Genomic DNA, 14,952 nt, shown 5'->3' with positions numbered 1-14,952 from the left:
AATGTCAACTCAGCAATAAAAAAGACAAATTCTATATGGGGGATTATTAGGAGGTGAATTGAAAACAAATCAGCCAGTATCGTAATACACCTGTATAAATTGACAGTGCAGCCTCTTTTGGAATACTGTGTACAGTTTTGGTCACCAAGCTCAAAAAAGATATTATAGCATTGGGAAAAGTGCAGAAAGGGGCAACTAAAATTATTATAGGGATGGAACATTTTTCGTATGAAGCAAGATTAAAGAGGTTAGGGCTCTTTAGCTTGGAGAAATGATGACTGAGGGGTGACATGGTAGAGGTTTACAAATTATGCATGGGATAGAGAAGGTAGAGAAAAATACTTTTCTTCCTTTCTCACAATGCAAGAACTCATGGTCACTCCATGAAATTAATGAGCAGTATGTTTACAGTAGATAAAAGGAAATACTTCTTCACCCAAACAATAATTAACATATAGAATTCACTGCCACTGGAAGTGGTCGTGGCTATAAGCATAGATAGCTTCAGGAGGTAATTAGGTGAACAGTGGGGCAGAGGTCCATCAGCAGCTATTAGCCACAGCACATAGACTGAACATTGTGTCTGGGGCAGTGGTGCTCTGTATTTTTGGTTCTTGGGGCGGGGGGAGTAAGGAGGCATCTGGAATTCTTGTCCTGCTGATGGGCCTCTTGATTTTGGGGCACTGTGTAGCACAGACTGGATGGGCCATTGGCCTGATCCAACATGGTGTCTCTTACATTTTATGTAAATGCTATGTTTAGTTTGGCTGTGTCAAAGAGCTGGGGAGAGGGGTAAGAGGAGATGTTTGTGCAGTTTGTACTACCAATGAGCACCAGTGGAGGTGGAAGGGGATTTTGTACTTTTACCAGAGGTGGCAATGAAGTACGAGGGCAGCTGCTGCGGTACTGTGCAGGCAGACAAACATCTTACTGCATGGATAGCAGAACCCCTCACTTTCAAGTGATGCCCTGCTACACTCAACCTAGATACTACCATACACTTAGGATTTATGCACCGGTTGGTGCTGCATCCACAGCCCTGGACCTCCTGACCTCGTACAGTAAAAAATCTCCTTCCTCACATAGTGAACCTGTTCTCAAGCTATCCCTTGAGAGTAGAGTCAGATAATGCATAGCTATACATTTTGGTCCTCTGGTATTCAAGAAATACATGACTACAGTTTCTTGGCCATGTGGAACTAGATGCATTATTCTTGGCCGCCATACACCAGCATTTACCCAGAGAACATGCCAATAAATCCAAGGGTTTATAGCTAAGAATTTTCCTACTTTATCTTAAACATTAAAAATCTATTTCAGCACTCAAATCTGTAGCACAGCTAAAAAGTTATATTCTAGAAAGGATATCCTGACATAGGTGCTTCTATATACTGTCAGGGGGTAAAAACATTAATATAGTGATCTGACACTGACATGCACAACTGGATGTGTTCTTACACTAACTGCAGAACCGTTAAGTAGTTAGATGTTTGCCCAAAATAATTTGATTTGGAGGAAAGTGGTAATAAATAATTGTTCAAGAAGAACAACAGCTCAGACACAAAGTATGCAATTTGCATATATTACACACTAATAATCTCAGTTTTGACATTGTGGTCTTTAAAAACATCATTTCATTACATCACAGGCTGAGGTTGAGAGGGTTGTTTGTGTTTATATATATATATATATATATATATATATATATATATATATATATATATATATATATATATATATATACAGACAATGCTCGACATTAGATCTTGACACCATTAATCACTTCCTTGTTCCTGTAAAGATCAACCATTTGCAACCGTGGAACTCTCACCACCCTCAGTAATAATGAGCAAAGCAGACAGCAGAGAAACGCTCAATCAGCCTGATGAGAAATGCAGGCCTCCTCTGAGATGGAAAAGAACTAAGAGTAGAGGACATTTGGGGGGGGGGGGGGGGTTAAAAACTAGGCTTGCCTTTACAGCCCATTCGATTTCTCAGTGCGAATTGTGAGTACTGCACTCATTACTAACATATATGTCATTTTAAAATTATGTAAGGTCTATGAAATGTGCCTTGAGTCTCAGAAAGAAAGGCAGACTATAAGCAAATAAATAAAATTAATAAAATATATAGTTCTGGCTATGGCCTGATCCAAAGATGCACAATGCAAAGGCGACCTCCGTAGACAACTGGATCGAAGCAGATCAGCGCTGCTGATATTATTAGATCTGACTGCGGTATTCAGCATTGTTGACCATGAGGTTCTAGCTCACTGCCTCATTGACATGGGGATATGTCAAGAATTTGGAAGTGATCCTGGATGCTTCCTTGAATATAGAGGTGCACGTCACAAAGGTAGCTCACCAGGCATTCTTCCATCTATGAAGCTACTAGTAGCTGACCTGGCCCCATATTGATCCAGGCAATGGCCACCTCCAGACTAGATTTCTGTAACTCACTCTATGTGGGTCTTCTCTTATCCTTGACCCAAAAACTACAACTGCCAGGGTCCTTATGAGGATCACATGGAGGACTCACATTTGATCTGTCCTCCAGCAGGTGTACTGGATACCAGTTGAGCTCCGGATCAGGTTTAACGTGTTGGTTTTAACATTTAAGGTCTTATGCGGCCTGAGACCTCTGAACATGAGGGACCGCATTTCCATATCCTATCAGGAAATTCCAACCTGCTCGTGAACCCTGGCCCTAAAGAGGTGTGCCTAGCCTCAACCAGATAAAGGGTAAATACAGAGGCACTGGGATACCAATATGGCAAAGACAAATGTACAAAAATGACTTTTATAGAGTCTTCAAATTTCCATTCTTCTTTTTTCTTTCATATAAATCCCAAAGCGTTTTGCTCTTTGGCTTTATCAAGGGACTTCAGTTCTTAGGAAGAATAAAAGTACAATAAATAATTGTTTAAAAAAATAGTTAATAAACATATAACAATAATGTAGAGAATTAATGCCATGAATACATACTTCATATTTTGGCCTCAACCAGAGTCAGGGCTGTTTTGGTCCTGGCTCCAGCCTGATAGAACTAGCTGCTGGCAGAGCTTCCAAAGTTCTGAAGGGCCTGCAAAATAGTGCTCTTCTGCCAAGCATTTGGTTGAGGCCAAGGGTAGTACCTCTACCATCTGTATGGGCCCCACCCAATCCTACATCTGGAGATCTCACCCAGGCTGTGTGCCTCCATCATGAGCCACACAGAAGAACACTACCATCAGAGTAATGATTCTTGGATGGGGTGACTCTGGATTTAACTGTACATTTATTTTAGCAGGAATTGTTTAGGTTTTAAATGTGTTTGTAACTGGACTGTATGCTTTGTTGTAAGCTGCTCCGAGACCTTTGGCCTAAAAAGGTAAAGGTAAAGGTATCCCCTGTGCAAGCACCGAGTCATGTCTGACCCTTGGGGTGACGCCCTCTAGCGTTTTCATGGCAGACTCAATACGGGGTGGTTTGCCAGTGCCTTCCCCAGTCATGACCGTTTACCCCCCAGCAAGCTGGGTACTCATTTTACCGACCTCGGAAGGATGGAAGGCTGAGTCAACCTTGAGCCGGCTGCTGGGATTGAACCCCCAGCCTCATGGGCAAAGCTTTCAGACAGCTGCCTTACCACTCTGCGCCACAAGAGGCTCACCTTTGGCCTAAAAGCCACAAAAATAAATAAATAAAATTAGTGAGTTGCCTTTATCCTTAGACAAACTTATTCAGAATGAAGGTCATGTCTGACAGCACTGAATAAGAGGGCCTCAATGGTAGGCAGAAGGTAGATTCGGTCCCTTGCCCCCTCACATCACACCAGATAGCAACAATAAGCTATTTGGCTCTTTCTGAAAAGTTTCTTCCCAGTCCAACTTCAAATCCCCAATATAGAGGAGAAAGGATAAAAACCCATTTGTTATCCTTTCATGTCAGCTTACAAGAGCTATAGGGCCTTCTTCTTACCTCTTCCATTAAACTGCCATTCCTCTTATTCCACAATGAACTATCAATACATAGGAAAACACCAGAAAGACTGCCTACTAACACCTTTTAAAGTATTCCAAACTTTCTGAGATAAATTGGACCTGGAAATCTCTCAGTCTCCATCTACAATAGCACTGTTCCACTATGAATACCCTACCAACCACTGTTTTCCTGCTCTACCCTATTTTCTTGAATATCCCCTATGATTATAGCCTTCATAGCCTTGAATGGTAAATGCAGTGAACCACTGCTGGGTACTGAGATCTATAAAACAGTATCCTTTTGATCATGAAATTAGGAGAGGCGTGCATACAGAAGCCTGCACAGCACATATGGTTGGCTTGCAGTAGGAGGTGAAGATCCTTGTTGTTCTTCCTTTGCATTTCCATCTATGTCCACTCCCTAGCACCAGGTGCCTGCTGATCTATCCAATGCGGTCTTGGTGTTATTTACACTGTTCAGGGTTTGTATCCAGATTACTGCCGTTTCATAATGTCTGACACAGGTGGCTGATAATAGGAGCTGTTGCTGTGTGTTTGCCACATTTCCTCATCTCTTGGCATAGGCACTAGAAACGATTCAGAGGGCTACAAGAAATCTTATCATAGTTTTTTGCCTTTTTGTGTTATTTATAAGTGGGAAATTATTCTTCTGACCTTAGTGGTATTTCAGGTATTAAGAAATGCTAGATCTTTTAAATTACAAATTCTAAATCTGAACAGTCCTTATTCTGAATTCCAAATTCTGATTTTGGTACTGGTGCACAATCTATTACTGGATTTTCCAAAATTGGGTGGTTCCTACCTGCCTGCCTGCCAAGCACTTCTGAACAGCAATAGAGAAGAAGATTCTCTTCCCCATGCACAATTTCTCCACATAACATTTTGTTGAGACTTGGCCTTTTTAAAACTGAAAGCTTGAGTGAACATATAAATATTAGATTTCATCTGCAAAAAATATCATGTGTAGTTCTTCAAATAAAATGTATATGGTAAGCTCTTTTCAAATTATGCCAATGTAGAAACAAAGAAAAAAAAGTATTATGCAGAATACAATGCTACTTAGAAATTATGCACTACATCCTCACCTGATAAGAATCAAAATCATAAAGGGATTCAGCTGATTTGTAAAGTTAGGAAGGGTAAATTTTAAAGAGAGACATTGCCTTTCCTATTGCACACTATGCAGAAGAATTTGCCATAAATTCAGCCATACAACTTATGTCATGCAAGTCATATTCCTGTGGCATTCACCAGAGGGAGATAATGAATGGGAAAGAACACACACACACGTTCCATGGAAGGGAAAAACCACAAAATCACAAGCCTGTGCTTTCTCATTTATCCTTTCTCTTGCAGTCTTCTACAAAGCCAGATTAGTTTCTGTGTCACAGGAATGGTCTTTTTCTTCTTTGATGCACAAGATCCTTGAACAGTTACATACATTTATGCTGTGCCATGATCCAATCTCTGGCCCAACACAACAGAAATACTCCAAAGGAAGGCTAGCTTCTTTTCATCTTGGCCCACTACAATATGGCCATGAAGATGTGACTTTCAGATACCCAAAGACCTATTCAACTCGGGATGGAAAGGTCTGTAGCAAATAAAACAGGCCAGCTTTTAATACAAATGCAAACAAGATACAGAAAAATGAAAACTTCTTTACCTCTTTATTCAATTTAAATTTAAAAGATTTAAGAACCCCTGAACTCTAGGGTGCCCTAACATCCATTCATTCTAAACATGATACAAAAAAGAAGCTCAGCGACTTATACATATCTATGGCATAAATTCACCAAAGTTAAATATTTGCGTCATATTAATTTTAATAGAAACATTGAGCAAAAGCATAGATCTCTGCAAAAGAAAAAAAAGAAGCTAAAGAAGTGCATAACTCTGCCTGACTCAACTGTTTAATTCGGTTTAAAATTAAACACAATATAATTGTATCAGATTTCCAGATGGCTTGTGTTATTCCTATTCATGTAACTATACAAAACGTTCCAAAATGAAATGTAGATGACTAAAACAAAAGTGAAACAAAGATGTTTTCAAAAACTAAGAGTTTCAGAATTATTGGCTTAATGAATAGTTAATTTTATAGAAACTTTAAAATTCAAAGCATTGAATGACAACATGGGAGCTATATGCTAGAAATTAACAGACTGTAGCAAAATCGAAATGTAACCAACTCAAAGACTTTTTGTGTATCTACATTGCTTTATATTTCTCTGGTAAATTTATCTGATACACTATAAACTATTCCTATACATGGACCTGTGCATTAGATACACATTCTAAAAGGTCAAAATACTTTGCTAAACAAAAAGAAAAAGCAACTGTGTGTATTTTGACAGTCTTAAAGAAATCAATAACAAACTTTCTTTGCATGTACGGATTTTTAGTAATTACATATTGAATATATCTGTGACAAATTTTCTCTTTCCCCACCACTAAAGACTGAAATGGCATCCCTGAACTATATACCAAGGAATCATCAAATTAAAAAGCTTTTTTAAAAGATGAGTGTTTATGAGCAACAAACCACATTCTGTTCCATGTTAGGTTTTCAGCTGGGTGATGCCAATAGATGATTGGTTAATTTAGTGATCAGATGGCTTTAATCAGTTACAATTGCCCCAGGTTAGACTCAGGGACATCATACTTGCATGAAGAAAGTCCCAAGTTCAGTTCCTGACATCTCTCAGTAATGGATCTTGGGTAGCAGACCAAAGAGGGATGCTGCCAGTTGCAGCTGTGAGCTAGAGGGACCAATGGTCTGCCTCAGTAGTAGGAAGCTTCATATTTTATAAAGCCATATCCCAAATGTCACTGAACCAGTCTACCATTGCGCTTAATTTTCTTTTCACAATAGAATAATTTTGTTTCCGTTTCAAGGAACATATTTCTAACTATATAGGACAATAGCATTTGCTTAGTTTTGAAAGATTAATTCTGAACCTCAGGAGTATTTTAATATTTAAATTGCAGCTTTACACACTGTGAGTCTGACTACAAAATAAAATGTCAAGCCTTTTGTTGAGAATTAAAAATTTTTTTAAAAGATTCCTCAAAACCAATGTTAATTAAAGTCTTACTGGAAATACATCCACTTGTTTTTATATCGGCCTTTCTTTTTCTACTCAGGTCTAAAGCCATAAAGTTTTGCATCCTACTACGGTGCTGTACGAATCTCTGAAACTTAATTACATTTACTGTTACCAAAAAAAAGGATTTATGAACTCTTGCCTTTAGGCAAAAATGTTTATTTCATTGCCTTTGCTATTCATTCTTTTCAACTTTGGTGCCTTTGAAGTCTTCAGCTGCATAGAGTTATCACTGTGGTGCAGAAACCAGGAAGTGTACTTCCGAGATGTAAACCACAAGTGGAAGCCAACGAAGGAGGGAAAGATATAGGAACCGTTATTTTGGCCACCCTTTGTGCTATTAAAATCTCATTTTCTGCCTATTAGAATGCCCTCTCACTGCTTAGGCGGTGGTGATAGTCAGTGATTAGTGTGTAATTGAGTATAATTGTCTTTTCACTTTTCATTTGTGTCATTCCAAGCTTGCCTCTGTTTTTTTTTAAATATAAAAAAACCACACAGAGGAAGAAAGAGCAAAGAGAAGATAAAGCCATTAAAACTCTCACTCTTGGCCCTGAAGAGATCCCTGATTGTAATTATAGATTGCTTTCCCCCCTTCATGACATTTGCTCAGGATTCAGTGGACAGCTCTCCTAACACCTGTGCCTAAACCCGTACTAATAAAAAAAAAAGCCCTCCTACTGATTTTTTTTTTTTTTGCAGTCTGTAATAATGTCAAGCCCAAGGCAGATGCCAGGAGTAGAAAATTTAACCAACCTTTTTGACACTCAATTATCAAGGCAATTTATTAACACAGGCATCCAAGAAAAGCTCATGCAAATTAAGAAAACAATTATAGCCTTCCAGTAGTTATAGGCTTCCTGTGAGCAGTAATGTTCTTAATTTATGTATTTATAACTCGATTATAGCTTAGCCTGATGTGCGTAGCTCATCAGACAGACCAAATGTAACTTGTCTTCTACTTGTAGGGTTGTTACATTAAAAAAAAAACACTCTGAGCTGACAAAAGGCTCGAGACAAAAATAAGTGGCTCTGGAGGGAGTTTTTAAAGCCAGGGTTATTTTTTAAAAAGAAAAGCAGTACATCACAATGCTTCATAATTGAATGCAACCAGAAAGACTTCATGATTACATTACAAAACATTGCCTAAAACTAAATATAAGCTATGACTTTTGATTCAGTCAGTAGGGAAAGGGAGGGGAAGGGAGGAAACTAGCAAACTGAAATCATGTGGCTTATATAAAGAATACTTTATGGTTTAAATTTGGCAAATCATTGTATTATGGCCTTGGGGAATAGACAATTTAGTTTGGGTATACAGCAAATCCTGTGTCTGAAAAAGCAGGACTGACCTGAGGTGAAAGGCCATTGCCAATGGCAGGGTTCATAGGATTGGAGGGCCCAGATGGAGGCACAAAGCTGTCTGTATAGCTGGAAAAGCCATGCCTTGTGCTCGGGAGGCAGTATGCAGAACTGCTCTCTGGGTTCGAAGGGAGGCTGCTTTGGTGCACGGTGCTTGGCGGAAGAGGCTGAGGTCTGTGAACTGTGCTGCTTGGGTCTGACACAGCTGCAAGGAAAAGGGACACATTGGCAGAGTTTCCATATTTACTGTGTGAAATTCAAACACTGAACGTGATTAAGCAAGTAAGAAATTAGCAGCTCAAAGATTATGCTGTGCAATAGTTGAGCAACTCACGAACCCTCTGCAGGTGGCTAACACGCAATAAGAATCTAAATACAAGAAAAAACAACATAAAATGTATACCGGTTTAGGGAACTCCCAAACTGAGACAAAATTTTCCCCCTTCAAGGTTGTGGTTTCAAGCCACAATGAAACACAATATGCATTTAATCAAGATACTGTACATAGGATGTCGCATTATCGTTATAGTCTAGTTTCAGGCTATACTTGGATATAGGTTCCACTAAAATGAATACTTGGATATAGGTTCCACTAAAATGAATTGAGCTTACCTCTGATGACTGTGCTCTTAAATGACTGTCCCCATGGGACTCTGTATGTTGTAGTTCTATGAAGGTGCTTCAGTTTCTTGGCTAGATAATCACACCATTCCAGAGATTTTTTAAAATTAAATATGCCTGCTTTACCACCTTAGTTCTCTGTTCCTGTTCTTCCTTCCTCTAGACTGTTATTTCATCTTTGTTCTTATTCCTTCAACCTGTGCCTTCTTCAATGTCCCTGGCATGTCTACTGAAAGTAGATCCCACTGTGTTTAAATAAAGGCTTGTAGGTTCAGGTAAAGGGACATAGGCTTGCATTTGAGTGGCGAGTAATATGTCTAAATAATAGTAATATTTCATGTTATTTATTGTTTATTTTAATCATTTCTATCCTGTTCCTCCACTAGGAAAAGATTTCTGGGATGGCTAACAAAATCATAAAGAACAGTTAAAATACTAAACATTAATCTTATTTCCAAAATGTTACAACAACCAAAGTTTGTAAATTAGGAACACAGGGACTATTAAAACCAACAAATCAGCAAAATGAAAACAGCAGAAATAAAGCCAAAATCCGCAACCAGCTTGGGGGAGAGGGCTGCAGGTGGAAAGAAGGAAAAATAGCTTGGGAAATGTCTTCACCCAATAGCAGAAAGATAAATCCAGCATCAGGCAAGCATCCAGTAGGGGAGGCATCCACAAATGGGGGGGGGGGGATGACTGAAAAGGTCCTCTTCGTCCTACCTCAACTCTGAAAATGGGAGGGTTAATTGTCTTATGACATAACTAGGATCAAAGCCCATTCTTATGAATTCTTTGAAAGAGTCCTCCCCGTCAGCGTTCCAGCTGCTTTCCAGGCCGCTGGGAAGCACTGAGGGCAAGGGGGGGTGGAGGGGTTGGGGGAGAGGGAGTGCTTCCCGGGGACCTGGCAAGCACACCCAGGGCCTCGCTTCTCCTCCATCACCACCCCATGGCCGGATGACTTTCTGGGGGCCCCTGCTTTCCAGGCCCCTAGGAAGCCATCCAGCCACGGGGTGGGGGGGAGAGGGAGCGCTTCCCAAAGGCCTGAAAAGTACTTCCGCAGGCTCACACCCTTTCCAGAGGCCCCAGGCATGCTTTCCAGCCCTTTGGAAAGCACTCCCTCTCCCTCCCGCGGCTGGATGGCCTGGAGAGCACACCCGGGGCCCCTGGAAAGGGTGTGAGGTCCCGGGTGTGTTTGCTCCCTCTCCCCCTCCCCCCTCCCCCCTCCCCCCTCCCCCCTCCCCCCTGTGGCCTCTCACCTGGGGCCCTGGATGTGGAGTGGTGGAGTCACGTCTGTGAGGCAAGGGGTAAGGGCTTGATGAAGAAGAGCGGGAGCTGTAGGGGCAGGGCCAATCAGGGTGCAGCTGGCTGCATCCTGATTGGCCCTATTCCAACTTGGATAGGGAGGGCGGCAGCTGTAAGGGCAGGGTCAATCAGGGTGCAGCTGGCTGCATCATGATTGGCCCTGGAGAGGCCGTACCATTCGTCCCCCAAGGCTGTTTCACAATTATTAAGAGGCACCAAATGGATAAGATGGTCTCCAGTATGCATTCCAAACTTTGCAACATAGCCATAATAGACTTGGGGCTACTCATTGGAATTTTAGGACATAAAGTGCACCTTTAAATAAATAATTCTGGCCTGGGTGTGGTCTCCCTCAGCCTTCCATCCCATCGCCAGCACAAGTCCTTCCAGGATTCCTATTTTATCTCTATGCACAGCCTCTTGTGGCCCAGGACTGACAACTCATGAGGCAGATATGACCAAAGCAGTTGTATTAATGTTGTCATCCTTTAGTAGATTACAGTCAAATAAAAACTCAGTAAAACACCACTCAAGAGAATATCCTGCTTTTTTTTTTTTTTTGGTACCTTGAGGAATAGAGGTGGGCTGGTAGGAGGATTCTGACAGTTGATACGTTGGCAGAGTTGGCATGGCAGTGGGTGGAAATCCACCTGGGATCAAGTGGTTGAAAGCCATCAGTTGATTGGCCCCAGCTTGCTTCCTCCATCTAGCTCGACGATTACTAAACCAGACCTACAAATGGATGAAAACAAAGTGGCATATGAGACAATATTTAACCAGTTTTAAGTTTATTCAGCAACTGAAGCCTTTTTCTACTAACTACTTCATACTTCTAGTGAAAACAGCATTTTAACACTCTTCCAAATGAAGTCAGAACCCTATGAGACCTTGAGCAAGAATGTTTAATGATTTAGTAAGATTTTTAAGGATTAATCCTATATAATTTTATTGTGATTTTAAACTATCCAGGTGGATTTTTGATAGTATCTGAAATCTAATGGTCTTTGACCGCAATAAACAATTTGATTTGAATAGTTCTACAGGCCTTGTAAAACAGAGCTGTTCCACCAGGCCTATAGCCGAGGCCCAAGGTAACAACTATGCTGGCCTCCCCACCAAAGCCTTATTTATGTGTCAGCTAGGACTGGGAAGCGCCTCTGAATTCCTCTCTCCTTCTTTCCTAGTATGTAAGGAACTGCCAGGTAGATGTATTTAATCTAATAGTGTATATTTTACAGTTATATGTTACCTTGATGTGATATTATCATGACAGAATCCACCCTGAATCAAATGAGATAGAGTGGAAAATAAATAATAAGCAATAGTGATGATGTTGATAAAAACCTTTTAGAGCAAGTACTCTCAAAGTTTGCCACAAACAGCCTGTTCACATCATGAATAACATTAGTTTATATATTTTCTTTTTATTTATTCTTCAGTTTGTACCCTGCCCCTCCCAGCATGCTAGTTTGGGGCATCTTCCAACATTATTGCATATATATAATGTGTGTGTGTGTATATGTGTGTGTGTGTGTGTGTATAATACATAAATATAATAAAAATATAATGCATAATTATATATAATACATAATATATATGTGTGTATATAATACATAAAAACAAATAGTGTTCTTAAAGACCATGCAGAACTGACTCAGTTCTGTCAGGGCCCTTAGTCTTCTGGGAGCTCATTTCACCAGATCAGTGCCAGAACCGAAAAGGCCTTGGCCCTGCTTGAGGCTAGACATACTTCTTTTGGGCCAGGGATTGCTAATTTATTTGTGCTGGATTATTTTATTGTCCTATGGGGGGCATAGCCAAGCGACCCTGACCACGTATTGCCTTAAAGGTCAATACCAGCACCTTAAAGCGGATTCAAAATGCAAGTGGGAACCAATGCAGCTGCTTCTAAACAGGCTTCTAAACAAGTCAAATATGGCTCCTACATGGTGTATGAGTGAGGCGCTGTGCTGCCACATTCTGGACCAGTTGTAATTTCCAGATTGCTGTCAAGGAAAGGCCCATGTAAAGTGTAATACAAATGTTCATGTCCCTCCCAAACATGACTAGAAGAGGGTAGAATCAAAAAGTTCTGGGAGCACCTTTTGAAAATCTGTGGTACGTTCTGTACACACACACACACACCAGGTATTCTCTCTTGAACCTGACACACAGCTGTTCATCATTCCCCACCCCACCCTGCACACTCTGTAAAGTATGGTGATGCAACACAGTGATGCTAATGAAATTAAGAAAACAAGAACTGAGAGGGACAATGAGACATGAAAAAGAGGGAGAAAGAATTAACTAGAGCAGTGGTTTTCAACCTGGGGGTCGGGACCCCTTTGGGGGTCAAATGACCCTTTCACAGGGGTCATGGCAGGGCAAGCAGCTTGGCCGGGGGGAGGGCACCATCTACACAACAGACTTGTGGGGTAGATCAAGATAGAGCATTTGTCTGTCTAGAGCAGCAGAAAAGAGCAAGGTCGGCATGGTGGGACAAGAGGCAGAACTGAATTGAGAAACCCTGGGGGGAAAAAACAATTTATATACAGTCGTGAACAATGGATCTTCACACCATTGGTTGGTTTCAGTTTAATTTCTGTGAAAGAATACTTTTATGGTTGGGGGTCCCCACAACATGAGGAAGTGTATTTAAGGGTCGCACCATTAGGAAGGTTGAGAACCACTGAACTAGAGCATCAGAAAACTCTGAAGCCCATAGAAAATGGCTTTGGAATACTGGTAAGCAGTAAGAAGGCAAACTATACTTGCAATTAATTATACATAATATTAATCATTTCTAGGTCATATTTTATATATTTCAGCCATTTATTGAGCATTTTGCAAGTCGGGCCAAATTCCTGGTATAGAACCAGTTGATAATAAATATGTCATATTTCCTCCATCATTTTCTTTGTGGGGATTAGGCAGTGAAAGGTTCTCTAGGTTTTGTTCTTATATCTTTCCATAGACTCTATCCTATCTCCATCATAATTCATAGCGTTGTCTCTTCTAAACCCCCTTCATTTCTAGCTCTCACTACCCTCCCCTCTCACGCTTTTCATTTATGATCACTGAACTAATAGAAAAATTAAAGCAATAATTCTGGCGTAAAACAATGAGACAAAGGGAATACATTTTCTGTTTTAAATTAGATGTGTCTTTATCAATGCACCAGTCTTTTGGTTTGATACGTATTTGGCATTCATTCTTGTAAAGCCCGGACTCTGTTTAGAGAAAACTATCCTCTATTGTCTTGAAGAATTTCTTTTTCAAACTTTTTGCCCATTTGCAGAAGAGATCTTGTTCCCTTAAAAGCACTTGGGAAACTCTCTGTTTAGGATAACGCACTGGAACTGTCAAGGCCAATTTCACTAAGGCAAGCCTTAAGGAAGAAGTGTAGCTTTGAAAGAAGAGCGGGCCAGGGCTTCGGAAGTATGATGTTGCATTGTTCAGTTACAGACTATTTGAAGAAAAAATGATAACAAAAGGCAAGCTGTAAATATTGGAAATCTGTGATGGAAAAGGTCTACCATTTGATCGTGTCCATTTTGTTTTCAAAACAAGAATCACTTAACTGATTCGTCCAGTTTAATTTGAATGTAAAGTTGGTTGCCCACAGCAGACTGATCCACAGCTCATGATAATTTATTGTAAAAAACTATTCCTTGTTATAAGGTTGCATTTCGTCCCTCTCTCCCTAGGCAGTAGAGAAATCTTTGGGTATTTATCCCTAGTATCTAAAATATACTTAAAAGTAGAAACATTGACTTTATATGGTTAGAATCACATCTGATATTGGTTAAAATCTACATGTTTTCTGGACTAGAAATATTGTATACAGAAGTTTGGGATTGATATGTGCCTCAGGCACCACAGTGAACTGCAGCGCACACAGACAATTCTGAAATGATCTTAATGGAACATTTTTCTTTGCCAATATTCAACAAAAACTGGATTAATCTGCCTCATAAGCTGTCCTCAAATATTTTCCTGTGAATTTTAGTGTTGAATATTTGCCAGATATTTGATATCTCAGATTCATATTTTACATATGATAGCATTTTATATCTGGCAATTGGAGCCACGACTTACCAGAGGATCTTGGTTGTTGCCGCAGAGGAGTGAGCTGACAGCAGAAAAGACACACTGCCTGGACACATCATTCAGGCAAGCCTCTATAAAGAGGATAGCCTAGGCACCACAACATGCTAGTTGGATGAGGGGAGGAGTGGGCATTGGCCATGCCTTTAAAAGGGGCTGAGCACTTGCATTTGGCTTCTTTCCCTCCTGATGCTGTTGCAGGAAGCTTCCCACCCTCCCTCCCTTTAGCAAGCTGTTAGGTATTCTTAATTCTTTGTACAAGTTTATGGTTGTTTTGTCATAGCAGGCAGTTTGGCATGGGAAAATCCTCTGGGACAGACAGGTCTGCATATCAGTCTCTTGCATCTTTGGGGTCTGATTAAGAGATGGCGCATATGCTACCTGGGGGTCAACCCAGCTAGGATTGTTATTGTTATTGTTGTTGTTTTTGTTGTTGTTGTTGTTATTGTTCGATTTATTTCCTGCCACTCC

At 40.4% G+C, this 14,952-nt stretch overlaps 1 protein-coding gene across 2 annotated transcripts in view; it reads right to left on the bottom strand.

Annotated features, from left to right (window-relative positions):
- Positions 1-14,952, bottom strand: part of PAX3 (paired box 3) — a 127,648-nt gene that overhangs the window by 13,028 nt on the left and 99,668 nt on the right. For both annotated transcript variants that reach the window (XM_077348925.1, XM_077348924.1), the window contains exons 6-7: positions 10,941-11,106; positions 8,439-8,653 (exon numbers count right to left, since the gene is read on the bottom strand). In XM_077348925.1, coding sequence (XP_077205040.1) covers positions 8,439-8,653; positions 10,941-11,106 — 381 coding nt within the window. The remainder of the gene's footprint in view (positions 1-8,438; positions 8,654-10,940; positions 11,107-14,952) is intronic.

This window comes from Paroedura picta, chromosome 8, assembly GCF_049243985.1.
Source record: "Paroedura picta isolate Pp20150507F chromosome 8, Ppicta_v3.0, whole genome shotgun sequence".
Classification (NCBI taxonomy): domain Eukaryota; kingdom Metazoa; phylum Chordata; class Lepidosauria; order Squamata; family Gekkonidae; genus Paroedura; species Paroedura picta.
Note: the sequence above shows the minus strand (reverse complement) of the source record. Positions and strands in the feature narration are given on the sequence as shown.